This window comes from Etheostoma cragini, chromosome 1 (genome assembly GCF_013103735.1).
Source record: "Etheostoma cragini isolate CJK2018 chromosome 1, CSU_Ecrag_1.0, whole genome shotgun sequence".
Lineage (NCBI taxonomy): Eukaryota > Metazoa > Chordata > Actinopteri > Perciformes > Percidae > Etheostoma > Etheostoma cragini.
The window spans coordinates 14452121-14469695 of record NC_048407.1 but is presented as its reverse complement, the minus strand read 5'-3'; the positions used below and the strand labels follow the sequence as shown (position 1 = coordinate 14469695).

Genomic DNA, 17575 nt, shown 5'->3' with positions numbered 1-17575 from the left:
AAATTGAATCTAATCTGATCTAATCCAAACAAAGTTAAGTGAATACCTGTCATTATCTTTCAAAATGTAGAATTTGTGTCTGGTCGGGCGCCTGGTTAGGGCACCTGGTAGAGTGGGCGCCCATATATAGCGGTCTAGACCTTGACGCAGCGGCCACATGTTCGACTCAGACATGCAGCCCTTTGCTGCATGACATCCCCCCCCCTTCCACCTTCCATGTCTAAGCTGTCCTTTAGCAATAAAGGTCTAAAATGACCAAAAATTAATCTTAAAAAAAGAATTTGTGGCTTTGCCGTTATATTTGATTGTATTAGATTTTACAGATTGGCCTCATAAAGTGGCCAATGAATGGATAATTTCTTTATTTAAAAACGGACATTTGCATGTATATTTTATACTTATGACAATAGTACAAGTATGATCGGTTTAAAGAATTGTGCATCTGTGTGTGCAGTACACGGGTGCCAGGTGTATCCAAGGTTTATTAAAAACATTGGTGTAAGGAAGCGGATTGCTAAACGCTACCTTATGTTAAAGCTAAACTGAAAAAAATAAAATAAATATGTGGCCTTAAACCTGAAGGTCAGTTTTAATATAAAATCAAAAAACCATTTCCACTTGTTTGTCATATCCATTTATCAAATCCATTTAATACAATTACATCATGTAGCCTTGCTGGTCCTGTGGGATATTACAGTGTCCTCTCATCACAAAAAGGGAGAGAGATAGAATATCTGAGGTGGGTAAGGTATACAGGGGTCAGAGGCAAGAGTCACAGGGCAACTCTCTGGAGCTGCAGGAAGTACCAAATTACCTTTAAGTCTCGCTGCTTTGCTGTAAAGAACCCAATGAGGGAGCACATAAGTTTGTCAGCCAATACTAGAAGAATGCAAACAGTTTATATGGGATAGAAGCAGTAAGTGAGAATTTTTGGGTACAAAAGTGCCAAGAAAGTGACAGTGAACAGCATCCAAAAACAGTGGCAGACAAAATACCTTTTACTGCCAAATCAATCCCACAACTCAGGAATGGAGGGGCTACCGCTGTCGGCCCACTGTTGCTAGCCAAGACAGATTTATAGTCAAGTCAGACTATGTCATTATACATGAGCCTGCCTGTCCATTTTATCAGTGGTGACTTAAGTAAAAGTCAGTGCCTAAAGGCCACGTTTCCTCAAGGTTCACACAGGTGAGGGTCCCATAAACAGTTTTATGGGAGTTCATGTAACCAGCTAATCATCCGACCGTCTAGCCATCCTCCTTTTCGTGTATGTACATGTAATAACACAATTCCTAGAAAATAGACATGTTTACATAGTGCAGCTCTCGGTCTTGGAATTCTAAAAATAGATATTGCAACAATCAATGGAAAATCACAATTCCTCTCCACTACTCACACTCTCTTCCTAAAACAGGTTCACCACAATGACGCAGACAGATCACACTGTTCAATAAAAATATTAGCAATTGTTGTTTTCTTCAACCATCAACCCTGTTGTTGCCATTATACATTTTATTGGCAATCCTCTCATTATCCAAGTCCTCAAAACCATTTGTAGACCCTGCATGTTCTATAAGGAGGTGGATACAGGCAAATAGAGAGAAATATGGCAATAACCAAGAGTTATGGATGAATATGTAAAAAACACCAATTGTCATCTTTTATATCACAATTGTTTTTAAATGACCTCTACAATCTATTGAGTCTTTGTTTTCATATTCCCCTTTAGTCACATATATTACACAAGTTAATATTGTCACTAATATTTTAATCAAACAAATTTCTCATCAAAAAAGTTAACGGATGAACATACCGCCTTGAATATGTTTGCCTAATTCAAGTTATGAAGCATATCTGCCCCTGGCAGTGTTTGCACATGTTTGCTATTGCCATTAATTCTAATCCTAAACAAAGCAAGGCTTACAAAAAGTGGATCGATCATGATTAATAGCTCTTAACAAGAAATTTCTATTTTCTGTCTTGATAGAGCTGTGATACAAGAGGTTCTAGAAAACTCTGAGGTGTGTTCTTTAGCTCCTACATCCATGTGCCATCACTCATGCACTACTGTGTAAGTAGGTGGGAGAGAGCAGCAGTGGGTGGAGTGCTGTGAAGATGAACCTGGCGGTATGAAGGCTTTATTAGCCATGAGAAGGCTTAGACCTAGTAAAAACCAATGAGATGAGAGATTCTAGCTGTGTTAACGTTTAAAGCTATAGTGTGCAACTATTTGATATTAATGAACATCCATTACATCCAAGCCATTGCCAAATTAGTTGACACAAGGCTCATAAAGCCTGTCAGCTCCCCAGAACTCTCTCTGTACTTCTCAGTATGGCTATGTTTACAAAAGGGTCTAATCTGGAGACTTTCAAGCGCAGCAGCTCTTGTGATGTGTTTTACATCACAAGAAAAGGACAACAGTAATGTTCATCTTTTCAGACGAAGAGGGTATCAAAATTACAAGATAATCAGAAAATCCAAATTCTGAAAAGATCTTGCTGCCATCCTAATCCTAAATAACAAAATCGATATCAGTGTGCTTTTCAATCTCCACAAAAGATGCTTTCTGTTCTTTTGCGGTTTGGCAGAAACTGTTGGATTATGTAATGTACGTCAGTTTGACTTGTCTTCCGATTCTTCAGTCAATCCTTAGTTGATGGAAAATCCCTTCTCAACACTGGCCTAGTCATAAAAAAGGACAAGTAGAATCTTCACCACATCCCGCATTCTGCACAATGATGGTTTTGTCCCCATTGTCAAATACAGCTGGGTCGATCTAGGGTAAAACTCCCTAAATTTTCCCTGAAGAGCAACTGACTAACTCTGGCAACTCAATAACGCCCATTGAGGATTAGGATGGCAGCAAGATCTCGGTTGCAGCTGTTGCCAGGTTCCTGCTACACTCCCTGCTAAACCCTGCTACGCTCTCGGTGCCCTGCTGTGTCCTGCTGAACCCTGCTGCATCTCGCCACATCCACCTATGATCTGCTATGCCACTCCACACCCTGTAACACTCTGCAACGCCCTAGTATGACATAAACTCCTATGACTACCATTGCTAGTCACTGTTCTATTATTGTGACTACCCCCAACCGACACCGTCAGACACAACCCACCAAGAGCCTGGGTCTGTCAGAGGTTTCTTCCTAAAAGGGAGTTTTTCTTCACCACTGTCGCACTAATTGCTTGCTCTTGGGGGAAATACTAGAATTGTTGGGGCTTTGTAAATTGTAAATTAAAGTGTGGTCTGGACCTACTCCATCTGTAAAGTGCCTCAAGATAACTTTTGTATGATTCGATACTATAAATAAAATTGAACTCTTTGGGGATATCATGCCGTTTCAACATGTTTAGCTTCAAGTATGTGCAATATTCTTTTCATTTGAGGTATGCACAGCTCTTTAAAGCCTTTTTCAGCAACTTCTGAAGTAATGTGATCATGAGTATCTTACAGTCCATCTTGATCTTCAGTATCTGCCTCTCTGAAATGGTTTTTGAAGACCTGAGTTTATTGAGGGTGGCAGCAAGTGTCCACATGTTAATACCCAGGATAAAAACGCCACTGATGGGGGGGGGAGCTGATTTGCAACATTGACTCTTTAGCATTGCTAGCTTGCAGTGCCTCTCCCATCTTTGAAATATCAAATGGAATTCAACAATTTCCATGTTCCAGTCCTGGTCCTGGTATTTTTCGATCCATCCCGCACACAAGAAATGATCTGCACTTTCCTGGCAATTGCACATATTTACATTTCTCTGGCATGCATTCTTCAACGTAGAGAACACTCGAAATGTTATTCTAGTGATCTACTTTAACGCTAATTTCAACTAAAACAAAAGGATTTTATCAACCAATCTTAATCAAACCTGAAAATAGCTATTTACAAATTCTGTAAAAACCTGTATTATATCGGATATTAATCGTGAAAATGGCTGTGATCAAATCATGTGGGTATGGCAATAGGAGGTGGTAGAGTGTGACCAAGTCATTGAAGAATAAATATACAGTATGAGCTTTGATTTTGACTGCTTTTAAAGCGGTTCCCGGCAGAGTATATGATAATGTGAAAAGAAATTGCTAATCCCCAACCACCGACAGAGAGAGCCCAAAGCAACAATCTAAATCTTAGAGGGAGGCTACCAAAACAAGACTGCCAGGGATCTGCCCATCAACGTAGCTTAAATAGCACCAGAAGAACGATCACTCCCTTTAGTCCGATTTACTTTGCACTACAGTAAACATACCTTTACAAAACTAGCCATCCTACCACAAAAAAATATTAGACCCTGGATGTGCCTTATTACAGTGTTGTATGACTATAGAATTGCTAGCATGGTTACGTCTGAATGAATGAACAAACTGTTTCCAATGTAAAGGATTAAATGTGTAAATTACATAATTGCCATTCTTATTACCTGCACACATATGACAAATATTTGGATTGATAAATGGAAAGAGGCCTGGGTGAAGGAGATGTGAACACAAATTAAATATAGGAATCCTTGATATGGCATTGCACACTTGCATTTAGGTTGACAATAATGTGCCCACAGAATAATGGAAAAGTGATGTTATAAAGTTATATTATTTATATTGTGCAGACAAACAAAGTAACTGACAGCTGGAGCACTTTTATTGTAAGGCTTGAATGTACATCTTGTTAGATGATCAGCACAAAGAATGAGAAAATAGCTTGACAAAAACCTGTGTTGTTATAAAAAGTCAACAACAAAAGACTATGGATTAAGTCATCTAAGACTCCCTAAGGGGCACTGCAATACAAAACATCTCATTGACAATCTTAAAAGTCTGCTGCTCACGCTGCTTAGGGTGGGCTGAAGCAAGAAATAATGCTTTGCAAACAGTTTAAACAATTTCCCTTAGATGATTCTGGATCAGTTATGGATAAATTCAGTAATTAAGCTCTGGTTTTTTTTGTTCCTAGTGGAGCATTTTTGAAGTTGCTACAGCAGCTCTGATTCACACCTCAGTCTGGCATCTTCACAGCCACAAGCCCTAAGATTCACAGTATGGGAGCTGCAGATCTGTTTACTTTGCTACTTGACACTATTTAATATCATTTTCAATTGTTATCATTATACTGTACAATAATATGAAAATTCTATTAATTTTGAAAAAGAAATACAATTTTAAAACAAAAAAGAATTACAAAAGAGACAAAAGTGAGGCCACTAGAACTAAAGAAAGAAAGCCCATTCCTTTGCTATGATCATGTACTGTACCTGACAGGGTTGCTGGTAAGAGACACCCGCAGTGAGTCTAGACAGGCAAACAGACGTTCGTCCATTACCCCCGACTTCAGCTCTCCCAGGAATTCCTGGGGAGATATCTGATGGCTGCTTCTCAAACTACCCTGAAAGAAAGAGGGAGAAGAAATCTCTTATGTGCAGTCATGGGAAAAGAGACAAAAAGTCGAAATAATCAGTATACTGACAAAACAATGTTAACAGATTTTTAACAGTCAATCGCAAAATCACATATGTGGATTCCTTTCCAGTACATGTCTCTTTAGAAACCTGAAGATCTATCTAGATTCATGTCTAGCATACTTGAAATACATTTCATTCTACTGTAATAATCCCCATCAGATGAGTTTGTATACTTTAAATGCCATTTTCCTCCACATTGTCTGCTTATGTCCTGGATGTGGAAGCCCCCTTACTGGAATACTGAATATAATGATATTCCATAATAGTTTGTATTTTGAGTTACCTGCCACCAGAATTTTGTAATTTCCTTGCAATAAATACAGCTGCTTTTTTCAAATAAATTGATGCCTTAAATGTATCAGAACGCGGGAATTGAAGTCCGTTACACTTAACATTCCCTGTTTAATAGATTTGAGGGGGGGGGGGGGGGGGGGGGGGGGGGGGGGGGGGGGGGGGGGGGGGGGGGGGGGGAGAGCCATGTACCTCCTGTCCATTAACAATCTACATGCATCTTGCCAACTACTGAATATATCTGTACATAGTCTCTTCTTTTTTTAATAGTTTAGGAAGACAGCAGTGAGACAATTAAAGCTGACGCTTTTCTGTGTTTTTAAGTGGGAGGGGGGTGTAGAGAGAAAGTACATCATCAGGTAAACAAATGCAAGTGTAGGAACAGGCTGGTCCCCATAGTAAATGGAGATTTAACCCCTCAGGCAACTTTTGAGGGATGTCTGATTAAAACAAAAATAATAAACAACTCGTCTTTGCCAGAAATTGTGCCAACTTATTAGCCAGAAAACATTTTAAAAAACTAAAACTGCAAGCAGTTATGACCGGGGTCCAAGCCTCATTGCGGCAGTCATCCCGATGAGAGTCGACATCGGTAAACTGGCGGAGCGCGCAAAACCGGAACCCAAAGCAAAACTTGGGGAGGCAAGTGTCAGGAAATACTGATAGGTGTGAGCCGCAAGGTCTGTGGTACATTGCCATTACAAATATTCCAGAGCCCTGAAGAACTTTTGACAACCTCTCGTCAGTCTGATTTCATTATCTATAAAAGCTTGTAAAACCTCAACCCTGTTGTCCAAAGTTAATCTTTACCACCTACCAAATTTGGTACAGAGCCTCCGGGCGGCATGCCAAACAATCACCATAGGTTTAGTGTGGATAGCATTTACTGTGGCAGAGATGTTGTAATAGCAAATTTCCCATTTAAATGCATTGAATATTTAGACAAATAAATGGAAATTATAGCGCCCCCTAAAGGCCAACATTTGCTAAATTTGGTTCAGAGCATCGTGGAGAGTAGCAAAACACTGCTCCAAGTCTTTTGCTGATAACATTTCATTTGGGCAATTTATTATACAATATGCGTTTGGTAGCTTACTAGAAAAAACATTTTGGGTCATCAAATGCGCATACTTAAACGTAGTAAAAATCTATGAATAACTTTTTGTCGAGACCATCTGGAGATGCTACGTACCGGGTTTTGTGCAGATCTGTCGCACGGCCTAATACGAGTTTGAAAAAGTTGGTTTCAGACGATGTTGAAAAAAACTTAGCAGAAATGGTTGTGGCCTATATCAGGTGACTTGGCTTGATTCAGTGAACACGTGGATGTAAAGGTATTTAACGTGCGATGTGTAATGTGGGCAAAAACTATTTGGTAAGTCAGGTCAACTACCCATTGTACATCTACCCTGTTCATTTCAAGTAATTCCCTTTGGGTTTCATAGGTCACGCCCACATCAACCAATCATTACCCCACTGTAAGGGGCGCCTCCTGAGGGCCTAGATGGTACCCATCAAATTTTTGAAAAAAAAAAAAGAAAAAGAAAAAAAGAAAAAAATCAGATGAGCAGTTCATGAGAACCATTCATGTGGATTTATTTTTTTTACAGCCTCAGACGGTCTTACTAAGGAATAATCTAAAGTTTGGCTTTGACAGCATTTATTTTGGCCAATATATGGCAAAGTTGGCGTTTTCATAGTTAGCTAGCATAATAATGCGCAATTTTTATTCTATAAAAATTCTTTTTACAAAATATTGTTAGATCGGTCTGGAGATGCTATGTGCCAAGTTTTGTGCAGATCAATTGCACGGTCTAGAAAGAGTTTGAAAAAGTTGGTTTTCGATAAATCTTGATTTTTCACACAAAGTCTAGGCAGAAACGATAGGGCCAAACGCGTTTTCTGTGCAATAGCGCCAGTGGTGGAAGTGGGTCAATTGTTGCCTGAGGCCTTTGCGGAGTTTTGGACCAGTCCCGAAAATGGCACACCGCCACCATGGACGGTTTTGGCTGTAGCGTGAGTTTTACGTGGAGAGAAATAATGGAGGAGATGGAGGAGTCCTTAGAAAAACAATAGGTTTCCACAGCACCTGCAGTGTGAACCGCGGCAGCAAAGACCCTCGGGCTTGGACCCTTAATAAAAACATATGAAGGATTATCTGAGCTCTCTGTTATGCAATGTGAGGTAAGTTGAGCATTGTTCAATATGGGTGTGACGAGACACTAAACTCACGAGACAAGACAAGTCACGAGATCGAGACGAGAGTTTAACACTATTTCACAGAAAACAACAATGAAGAAAAAAGACTGGAAAAATAGTCCTTTATTCAATCAAAAGTCCCAAAATGAGAATCGAGCACTGAAAGGTTTTGACACAACTCAGATTTCTTACAAGAGACACTGTTACTTATTCCATATGTGCGTGGAGAGCCTCTTTACTCAGAGAACCAAAGTTGAATTGTACATTGTACAGCAGACAGAGAGAAATTAAGCGTATTTTACTATCGTTTCACTTTGATTACGTTCTAAAATACAAATAAATTACCATCAAACACTCAACAGATAATTTTTGTAAAGACAGATGCTCTTTTCTCCTCCTCTGCATTTTATTAATTGCAGCATTAAACAAGGACGTAGGCTAATCTAGTATCGATTTATGAACATTATAGGATTAACGGAGAACATTTTTCTTTGTTATTAGAAGTGAAGTTTTGCTGTCTGCTTCCCGAGTCCTTTTGACAGAGAAAGAGAGTGGTCTGCACAAGACCGTGCACAGTGACCTGTGAGCATGTTTGTGTCGGCCGAGAGAGAGAGAGAGAGAGAGAGAGAGAGAGAGAGAGAGAGAGAGAGAGAGAGAGAGAGGGTTTTCGGGCTTGCTTTGCAAAAGACTGGGTCAACTTTGGAGGACAGGCGGATGACCTTCTATGCTAATTTCAAGGCTGTTGCTCTGCACCTGTGTGCTGATATCGCGAGACACTTTACCTCGTCACACCATTATTGGCTAATATCTGTAATATTTGGAAAGAACAGTTGATTCAAGTTATTAATTAAAATGTTACGCTATAGCTGTTGTTAAGGTTGGCTGTCTTTTAATTATAATTCAACTAAGTATCACAGACCAAACCAAAATTAACTATAAACATACTCAGGGTTAGATATTTAACGGAGAATCACCTGCAAAGGGTGGTCTTCCAAAGATTCTATTCTTAAGGGCAAGATAAATCAATGTGAGCATTTTTTGCTCTGGGAGAGAGAGAAAATGATCCACAGTTTCCATTTCTTTGGAAATGTAATAGTTTTTCTCTCCAACTCCAACAGTTGTATCTCCCTCTATCAAGAGCTGTCTGCTTTGAGGGTGAGTAAAGGAAAAGCTTAGGACTAAGTGCTGAAACTTTGAAGGACCAATCAACAGTGATAGCTAACTCACAAAATCTAATCTATTATCTTCAAGCACTCAAAAAGGTTATTGAGAATTAATACCAAACCTCATCCATCATGCCACAATACTGTAGCCTATCAGACAAGGCATTCACAGCAAGTAACATCTCAAAACCAATGATGATAATTGGGATTGTGTTTATTAATGAAGCCGTAGCCGTCAAATAAAAACAAAACTGTACAATGTTGTTACATCTGCATTGAATTAATATACAAATAAGGAAATTTCACTGGCTACACAAACCCCAAATTACACAAACTTAATTTATAAAACGTAATTCTAAAAAACAGTACAGAGTATTACTGACAACCCTTTCAGAGATAAAGTAGGCTGCTTGCTGTACCTGAGCATGGGGATTATTATACTGATATTGATTGATTATTGTAGACCTATGCCGAACTATCTTCAACCTGAATAAACAAATAATTTTCAAGACAGGTTATTAGTTATTACTGATGATATAGTATGTGTGCTTTGTGTAAAAGAATTATCAATGAATAACCTATTTAATATTTTCTCAATGATGAAAATGACTAGTAGGCCCTATCATTGTTGTCTGTGAAGCTTAGTTCCACAATAGTAAACGCAAATATGAAAGACAAAGACAAACTGCACTCTGATGGAAGACAGACAGAAAGTCCAAGCTATGATTTTTTGGTTAAACTTGTGGTTAAATTTGGTGAATTATTTAATACCGTTCCATTTGTTAGTGGATTTAGAGTGGTACCAATGCATGCCTGTTTTCCCGTTTATTTCATATTTTCATATTTCCCATAGTCTTCATCACAGCAGCAAAAGTGAGCTCACTACAAACTCATATACAACCAAGTGAAATCGTGTTCAACCCGCATTCATTTTTCTTTTTTTAGGGGGCTTTTCCTTTTATAAGGTGTGACAGTGAATAGACAGAAAAGGGAGAGATGGGGGATGCCAAAGGGCTGCAGGTCGGATCTGAACCCGGGCCGCTGCCGGACTCCGCCTACAGAGGGCAAATGCTTTTACTGAGTGAGCTAGAGGCCCCCCCCCACGAGTCAATTCTAACGCGTTTAATGTTTCAAATTAAACAAAGAGAAATGATAAAACACATTACGTGCGACAGCACTAAATGGCACGATAATTTTCATAATCATAATGAACATACCCATATAGATAGCTGACTATGCAATTTGCTAAGATAGGGACAGAGGCAGCCTGCTGCTGGCACTTACCTGTACCTCCTGTTGATGTGACGTTAACTCTGCTGTCTGTCCCTTATCATGAAAGCTGTGTGAGCTTTTTTGCATTTCACTGCATCAGTCTCGAGAGAATTGGCCATCTTTTCTTATACTTTTTCCCACCCACCTTTCTCCTTTAATTGGAATTCGGCTTGCAGCTCAGGCAGGAAAATTGTACGTTGTTTGTCCTGACCTGATCCAGTTACAAATCTGGGTCTGCAGCCAGGGACCAATCACAAACTGGCTAGTAGGCTGACACTTCAGTTTTTTATTTTTATTTTTTATACACGTATTATAAAGGTGATCATATTAACGCCCATGCTGTTGACTGTTCATATTGCTTTGTAAGACTTTCTTATTTTGTGCCGATCGCCGTCGGTTGGACGGCCGTTCTGGACTTTTCCAGAACGCACAGGTTGTCAGTCCATACCTGAGCTTAGAGGGGGAGATCATGATAAAAAGCTTCTCCAACGGGAAACTTTTTAGATTCAGTTTTTAAATACAATGTTTCCCCATGGTCTTAATGAAGAATTTGACATCAAACCATTCTTAAAAACATGTTAAGAAATGGTCTGTTCCTGCATTCACCACATTGTAGCAGGTTTTATGAAGGTGTGGGATTAATGTCCTTTAATTGTTTGAGGTAGGCTTGTACATGGAACTCTTCCTCCATTGATTATTTTTCTTGTCCTTTTCTTTTTTTGTTGATAGCCTTGTTACGTACTCCTTCGGGATTTTGAATTTTAACAGCCCTCTTTTGAGTATAAGTTTGTTAAAAGCCTTTATGAAAGGGTTCTTTTAACTGAGTCATAAGTGGGGCTATTGCGCTTTTTAGACCTAATCGAACTAATTGAAGTCACACGTTGGGTCATCTGATTGTAATGTATACATATAGCCCTTTGTCAAAAGAGTCCACCACTTGCCTGAAAAAGGCCCAGTAGAGTCAAAATGTTGCCTTTGTATTCAATGGTTGCAGCTTAAAGCAGAGTTGCGGACAATACATTTTTTCACTTTAGTATTTCTTATTTGTCCTGCACCTGCCAGAAGGTTGAATGTGCACAGTTACTTTTACATAATCCCATCCTCAATACAGTTTTTGTGTATTTACACAAATGTGTCCCAGTGCAGGTGTAACTACATCTCCTAAAGATAGCGAGGCAAGAAAAAAAGACACTGGCATGTAATCCAATTTACTCCGTTTTTGATATTGAATAATCAAATTAAATTTTCATCCCCATTCTCTCTCGGGCAAAGTGCCAAGTGAGACATAATTTTTCATTAAAGAAATAGATGGAAAGATAGAATATGTGCCCAAAGTACAAGGACAATTATAAGGTTTTAAAAATACATGACAGTCAAACACATTAAATCATCTAACTAAAAGGTAAGCAGCAAAAAATAGGAAGTAAAATTAAGTTAAAAAATGTGTTTCAAAACTTACAGTTTTAGAGGCAGTAAAAACATACTGGATGACCATTTCTCTCTTTGTGTTCAGGTCCTTCTCTCTCAAAGGAGTCTTTTTTTCCTCATTCAAGTTCATGTCCTCCTGAAAGAAAAGAAAAGAAAAAACAGGAAGAGGGTAGACGTCTTATTGAAATGTTAATCTTATTTAGAATGCAATATTCTTGTTTTAAGAGATTTTAACACACCTCTGGCGACAGGACTTGATTTGTTTTTTCTCCACAGCGTCTTAATAATACAATACTTTAGCAATATTAGCTTTGGTCCAAAGTGTGTGAGCAGATTTATTTTTCAACGAAATTAAAAACAAATTCTCCATTAAATGCTTTATTTAGATTTAGTTATTCATTTGCCATATTGGCCAAAACATCTTAGCCTGTTCCTATAAGAGTGTTGTAGTAATGGGTGCAGCCGGTTGGACCAAAATGAGTCGTCAGCTGTTTGGCTGGCAGTCAGCACTCACAGAAAGCTTTGCAATAGGGCTGCAGCTATCCATTCCTTTAGTAAATTGAGTATTCTACAGATTATTCCATTGATAATCAGATAAATACTTTCGCTTTATAGTAAACATATTTACTACTGCTGTTTACTTGTATATACAGAAAAAAGTAACATTTTACATTGCCAAATTGCATACAATGACAGGGATACTGTAGATGCTAATATGTTTGATCACAGGCGCATTGGGCCACCAAAACCCTTTAAATGTCATCTTTTTCACCCCCTTCCCCTTCTTGCCTAAGGCTCTTTGCACTGGATATGCAAAACAGCTGTTCACTAACCTGAGGGTGAATGTTACGGTACAAAGCTTACAGCAGGTCCATTCAACTATACTGTCCCGGGGGACACATTTTCAGAAGCCTAATACTGAGTGAGGAGAAAGAAGACCGGCATGGTCCGGTGACATCATTCACATCATTATTAAGTAGCAAACAGCTTTTGTTTACCAACGACTACAAAGCGACTGCTTTCCTTTTAAATTGCGTGTAAAACATTGCTTTTTGTAAAGTTGCATGCTGTAGTTGTGTGAAGCAGCGCGGTGGACGAGAGCAGCAGACGTGTATGCTACCTTGTGTCCGGTTTGTTCCGTGGAATGGATGAGTAGCATACACTGGGTGTTTTCTACTGAGATGATATAGCAACGTGTTTGCAGCTTTAAACGATCCCAAACTTTGTCGTTTTCTCTCGTCTGTCTCTTCTCTTAGACCCTCACTATTTTCGTCCTTCACTTCTAATTTTTGTATTGTGTTTGTAATCAAATTATTCGAGGAATTGTTTCTGTCCTATTTTGCAAGTTGTCTACTATCCCATGTTGAGTGTTTTGAATGCCCATTAAGGACATACATTCCTAACAAAAACGAGTGGAAGTCATCTCCCAGCATCTTTACAGCGGTTATATGTCAAGCAGCAATATGGTTTCATGGAATGTCCTAGTAGAAAATAGCAAGCCTAAAACAGGCATACCGTAATAGCATTGTTCCTCAAACTCACCACTTTCACAACAAAGGAGGGAGCATTTGACTTGAGAACAGGGTAAAAGAGTGTCTATTATTAGAGCTGAAAGAGTTGAAAGCTGTGTCATATTTGTCATCTATTCTATTTCATCAAGAAAAACCAAATGTTAAAAAGTGTTAATTATTTTGTTTTCATTGATTTCCTGTATTGTTAAATAAATGTGAGAATACATTCAAAACACAGTGCATGCCCTCCTTGTAGTATTCAGTGTTCCTGTTCTAAAATCTTCAACCATATCTTAAGCACTCAGTCGCTGTGGTTGCCCTTCAATCAAATGTGGGTTGTACATGTTGTGTTATTGCACTTAAAAAAACAACATACCATCATCTTTTCAAACAGAGCCAAGATCTCTTTTTCCGAGGTGATCTTGGATGAAAGTTCCTCAAACTGATGTGAGGTAGATGATGAAGAAATGGACCAATCATTCGTATTGTGTTTAGACTGCGATAGGGGTGGCCGCTCCTTTTTACTACCCGGAATCCGAATACTGGCGAATCTGTCCAGCTGTACAGAGAACAGGGAGAATACAATTAAAATAGGGAGAAGTGCACAAGAACTTTCCATGCCACGTTAAAATACGTAAAAAAAAGTCTGTTAGATTATGAGCATGTAAATGGTTAATAATCAGAACAGAGTCGACAAAACAATTACTCTAAACAGACTAATTAATGGGTTAGCAAAGCAACGCCATTAGTGTGAACAAAGCACATACAATACACAGAACATCTGTTTAACACATGTTGAGTAAAGCCCCATCTAGATAACATGTACAGTCAACAGAGACATTATTAGTGAGTGAGAAAAGCAGCCTGTGCTCGGTTGTGTGAATGAATCCAATGTCTGGCATTGAAGACCAATTTCATTGCTACTCAAAACAGGCAGATTTGATGTCTTTTAGTAAAATCATGTTAGATGTTGCAAAGATTAACAACCATGAGAAGAGAAACCAAACCAATTCCTCAAATCTTACCACATCATCTGTGATGTTTCTAAAGGGTAAGTGCTACAGGTGGGGAACAGAAAAAAACAAGTCAGGATACAAAAAGCAACTGCATCAAATGTTATAATTGTGTGTGTGTGTGTGTGTGTGTGTGTGTGTGTGTGTGTGTGTGTGTGTGAGATATACATTATATATTGTATATCCCAGCCTAGAGCAAATCATTGTGATGTTATTTATTAACTCATATCGTTGATTTATGACTACTTAAGAGTTTTGATTCTCTATATTCTGCATCATAGAATTCCAAAGTCACTAGTGATCCTTTGGATTGTAATTTATAGTCAAAACCTGCTACAATGTTAAATAAAGCTGCAAAGATGAAACGATTAGTTGTGAACTTTTAAATTAATTGCCAACTATTTTGATAATCGATTAGTTGGTTTGAGTCATTTAAGACAAAGCTGATTCCAGCTTCTTAAATGTGAATATTTTCTAGTTTCTTCCATCCTCTGGGACAGTAAACTGATTATCTTTGAGTTGTGGATAAAACAAGACATTTGTGGACGTTATCTTGGGCTTTTGGGAAACATTTTTCCCTATTTTCTGACATTTTATAGACCAAACAACTAATCAATTAATCAAACAGATTAAATTAACCATGAAAATAATTGTTAGTTGCAGCCCTCATGTTAAGGTATTCAGTGACTATCAAGGCTCTGGTCCAAAGGCTTAAATGGAACCAATGTATGTCAACTAAATGAAACCGCACAGTCACCAGGAGTCGGCACAATCATCACCAAGCACGATGTGTGGGTGCCAAACTTTCCCTGCAAAAAGAAAATCATTTCGGGGCACCCAGCAGTGCAGTTTAGGAGATTATTGAACATATGTTAAAACGTCTAAACCCAAGTGAGGTGATAGGCAACATCGCCGACACTAGTCATTTAAACAGAAGTGCTGCTAAAAATGACTTCTGTTATAAGCCCTGTCTGCAAATTAGAAAGGATCCACTTGTGCAGTAGAAAGGCGATTGGCAGTTGGCCTGTTGTTATCTGAGAGTACCAGCTACCTCAGTGCCTGCTGAGCAAGTTGTCTGCTGCTTTTTCTGCTCTGGCACTTTTTTTTTGTTTGTTTGTTTTCCTGTAGACTTCTTTGGGCAAAGTTGCCATCCGTATTTTAAACTTGTGTGAGGAATAATCCTAATAAGAAACTGGAAGTCAATACAGAAATTATTCAATTAAACACATTCTTAATGAAATGCTGAATGAAAACCTGACATAGATAGGTTGCGTCTCCGTCGAGCATATTAGCAGACCGTACAGTACCTCAGGCAAAGAAATCAATAGACACCAGTGTTTAATTAATACAAAATCACCTGGAATAAAATGTGTCAACCTGTCAATGAACCATCCCCTCTAATGTGTGTTCCAAAATTATCATCACACATTTTTTTTCAAAATGTGCTTGAAAAGAAAAAGACTGAAGTGTGACATGAGAGAATAATTATCAAATAACCCACCATATGCCGACTATAGGAATTATTTTTGTCTCCGCTGATCAGCTTGACAATTGGTCATACTAATTGGACACAGCTGTCAAACTTTTACCTCATATGCCAACAGCTTGACAAACTATGCTAGAGTAGGCAATAGGCACGGATTTTGGAACAGCATGAACTGTGATGAACCCCAACTATAAGACATAACTATTCTAAATGATTTGCTTCATAGCTTAGATGTTTAAAGGGGTCAAATGCACTTCTCTACGTACGGTCAACATTAAATGCCTAAGATATTGTGAAGTGAATTACCAGTGAATAAATATCACTAGTGAATTAGGCTATATGCAGTAAATTATGAAATAATTCCCTTTCCCTTTTTGTTGTTGCACACTAGGTCTAAACGATTCAGGGGAAAATCAGAATCACTTAAGTATGAATTGATATCACGATTCTTTGTCACAATTCTTTCTCACAAAGAGTAATGTTTATTGTAGAGACTGACCGATAAAGGATTTTTAAGGCCGATACCAATTTAAATATTTGGTTATTTAAAAATTTGATATATCGGCGGATATATATATATTTTTGTAAATCCAGAAACGCGTAACAAAACATTAGTTATCTGTAGTTTTTTGTAAGTTCTCATTAAGATAATACGATAATTTGTTTTATTGTGACAACAGAAGAGATGAACATCAAATTGTATTAAAGTTCTGATAAATAAAATGTATAAAAATACAAACTTAAGATATGAAACTTAAAGTGCTTTGAACAAAAACTAAGAGTGTTGGCAACAGGGACATCGCCCTCTGTTTTGTTTTTATTTATTTTTCAAATCGGCCATTATAAAATGCCGATACCGATAGATTGGGAAAATGCCTAATATCAGCCCGCCAATATATTTGTCGGGCTCTAATTTATTGCACACATGAATTATGAAAAAAACTAAACAAACAGACAGTACCACTACCAAACAGATGTTTTGGGCACCTATAGCAGACTGCGCGTCACCACAAGCCTGTGAACATGGAGGCTTCAATGAAGCGAAGGGAGAGCATCGCTGGAGTCATTCAGCAAAGTAACTTTCAACTATTAAAGTCAGAAGAAATTTGCTTTGATGGGAAAATAAACTAACAACTAGAATACTACAATAGATGCTAATTTATTCCTATTTATTAATGTTTGACACTGCTCCCTTTACACCCCAACCAGATTTTTTGGGGAATCACATTTCAGCTCTAATTTAGCTATCCATCCATCCATCTGATGGGATGACATTTCACTGGAATTGTACCCAATACGATTTCATGTGACAAATAAAAACTGATTGATAAAATGACATATCCTTCTGACACTGCTGGTGTACTTCACTTCTAAATTAATTCATTTCTAGTTACTTTTTTGAGCACCACAATTTAGTTTATAGCTTATTAACACTAGACATGTCTTAATCTTTTCAGAGCTTAAACTGACAACCAACTGATTTTTTTTTACAATGAACAGTCCTTCTCATCCAAGAACGTTAGGATAAATGTTCCATTGTCTTCACTTTTAGAACGCTATGGTTGAAAATAGCCGCTGAACTTTAAGTGGCCGTTAATGCCAAATCTACTATCTACCAATTACAGTGGATAGAGTGGTATCGCAGTGCCACCTATTGAGACAACTAAATGAATGAAAGCTCCCAATTGTGAAAGAAATCTGTATAATGTTTTTTCAGTTATGTGTTATAACAGTTACACATTCTAAATGTTGCAAGAC

General features: G+C 38.2%; 1 protein-coding gene across 7 annotated transcripts in view; it reads right to left on the bottom strand.

Annotated features, from left to right (window-relative positions):
* LOC117942269 (protein diaphanous homolog 3-like) overlaps nt 1-17575 on the bottom strand; it is a 166691-nt gene that overhangs the window by 140776 nt on the left and 8340 nt on the right. For 5 of the 7 annotated variants that reach the window (XM_034867767.1, XM_034867701.1, XM_034868086.1 and 2 more), the window contains 4 exons: nt 14344-14376; nt 13695-13877; nt 11839-11943; nt 5248-5378 (listed from right to left, as the gene is read on the bottom strand). In XM_034867767.1, coding sequence (XP_034723658.1) covers nt 5248-5378; nt 11839-11943; nt 13695-13877; nt 14344-14376 — 452 coding nt within the window. The remainder of the gene's footprint in view (nt 1-5247; nt 5379-11838; nt 11944-13694; nt 13878-14343; nt 14377-17575) is intronic. The other 2 variants (XM_034867929.1, XM_034868169.1) reach the window with 1 other exon arrangement.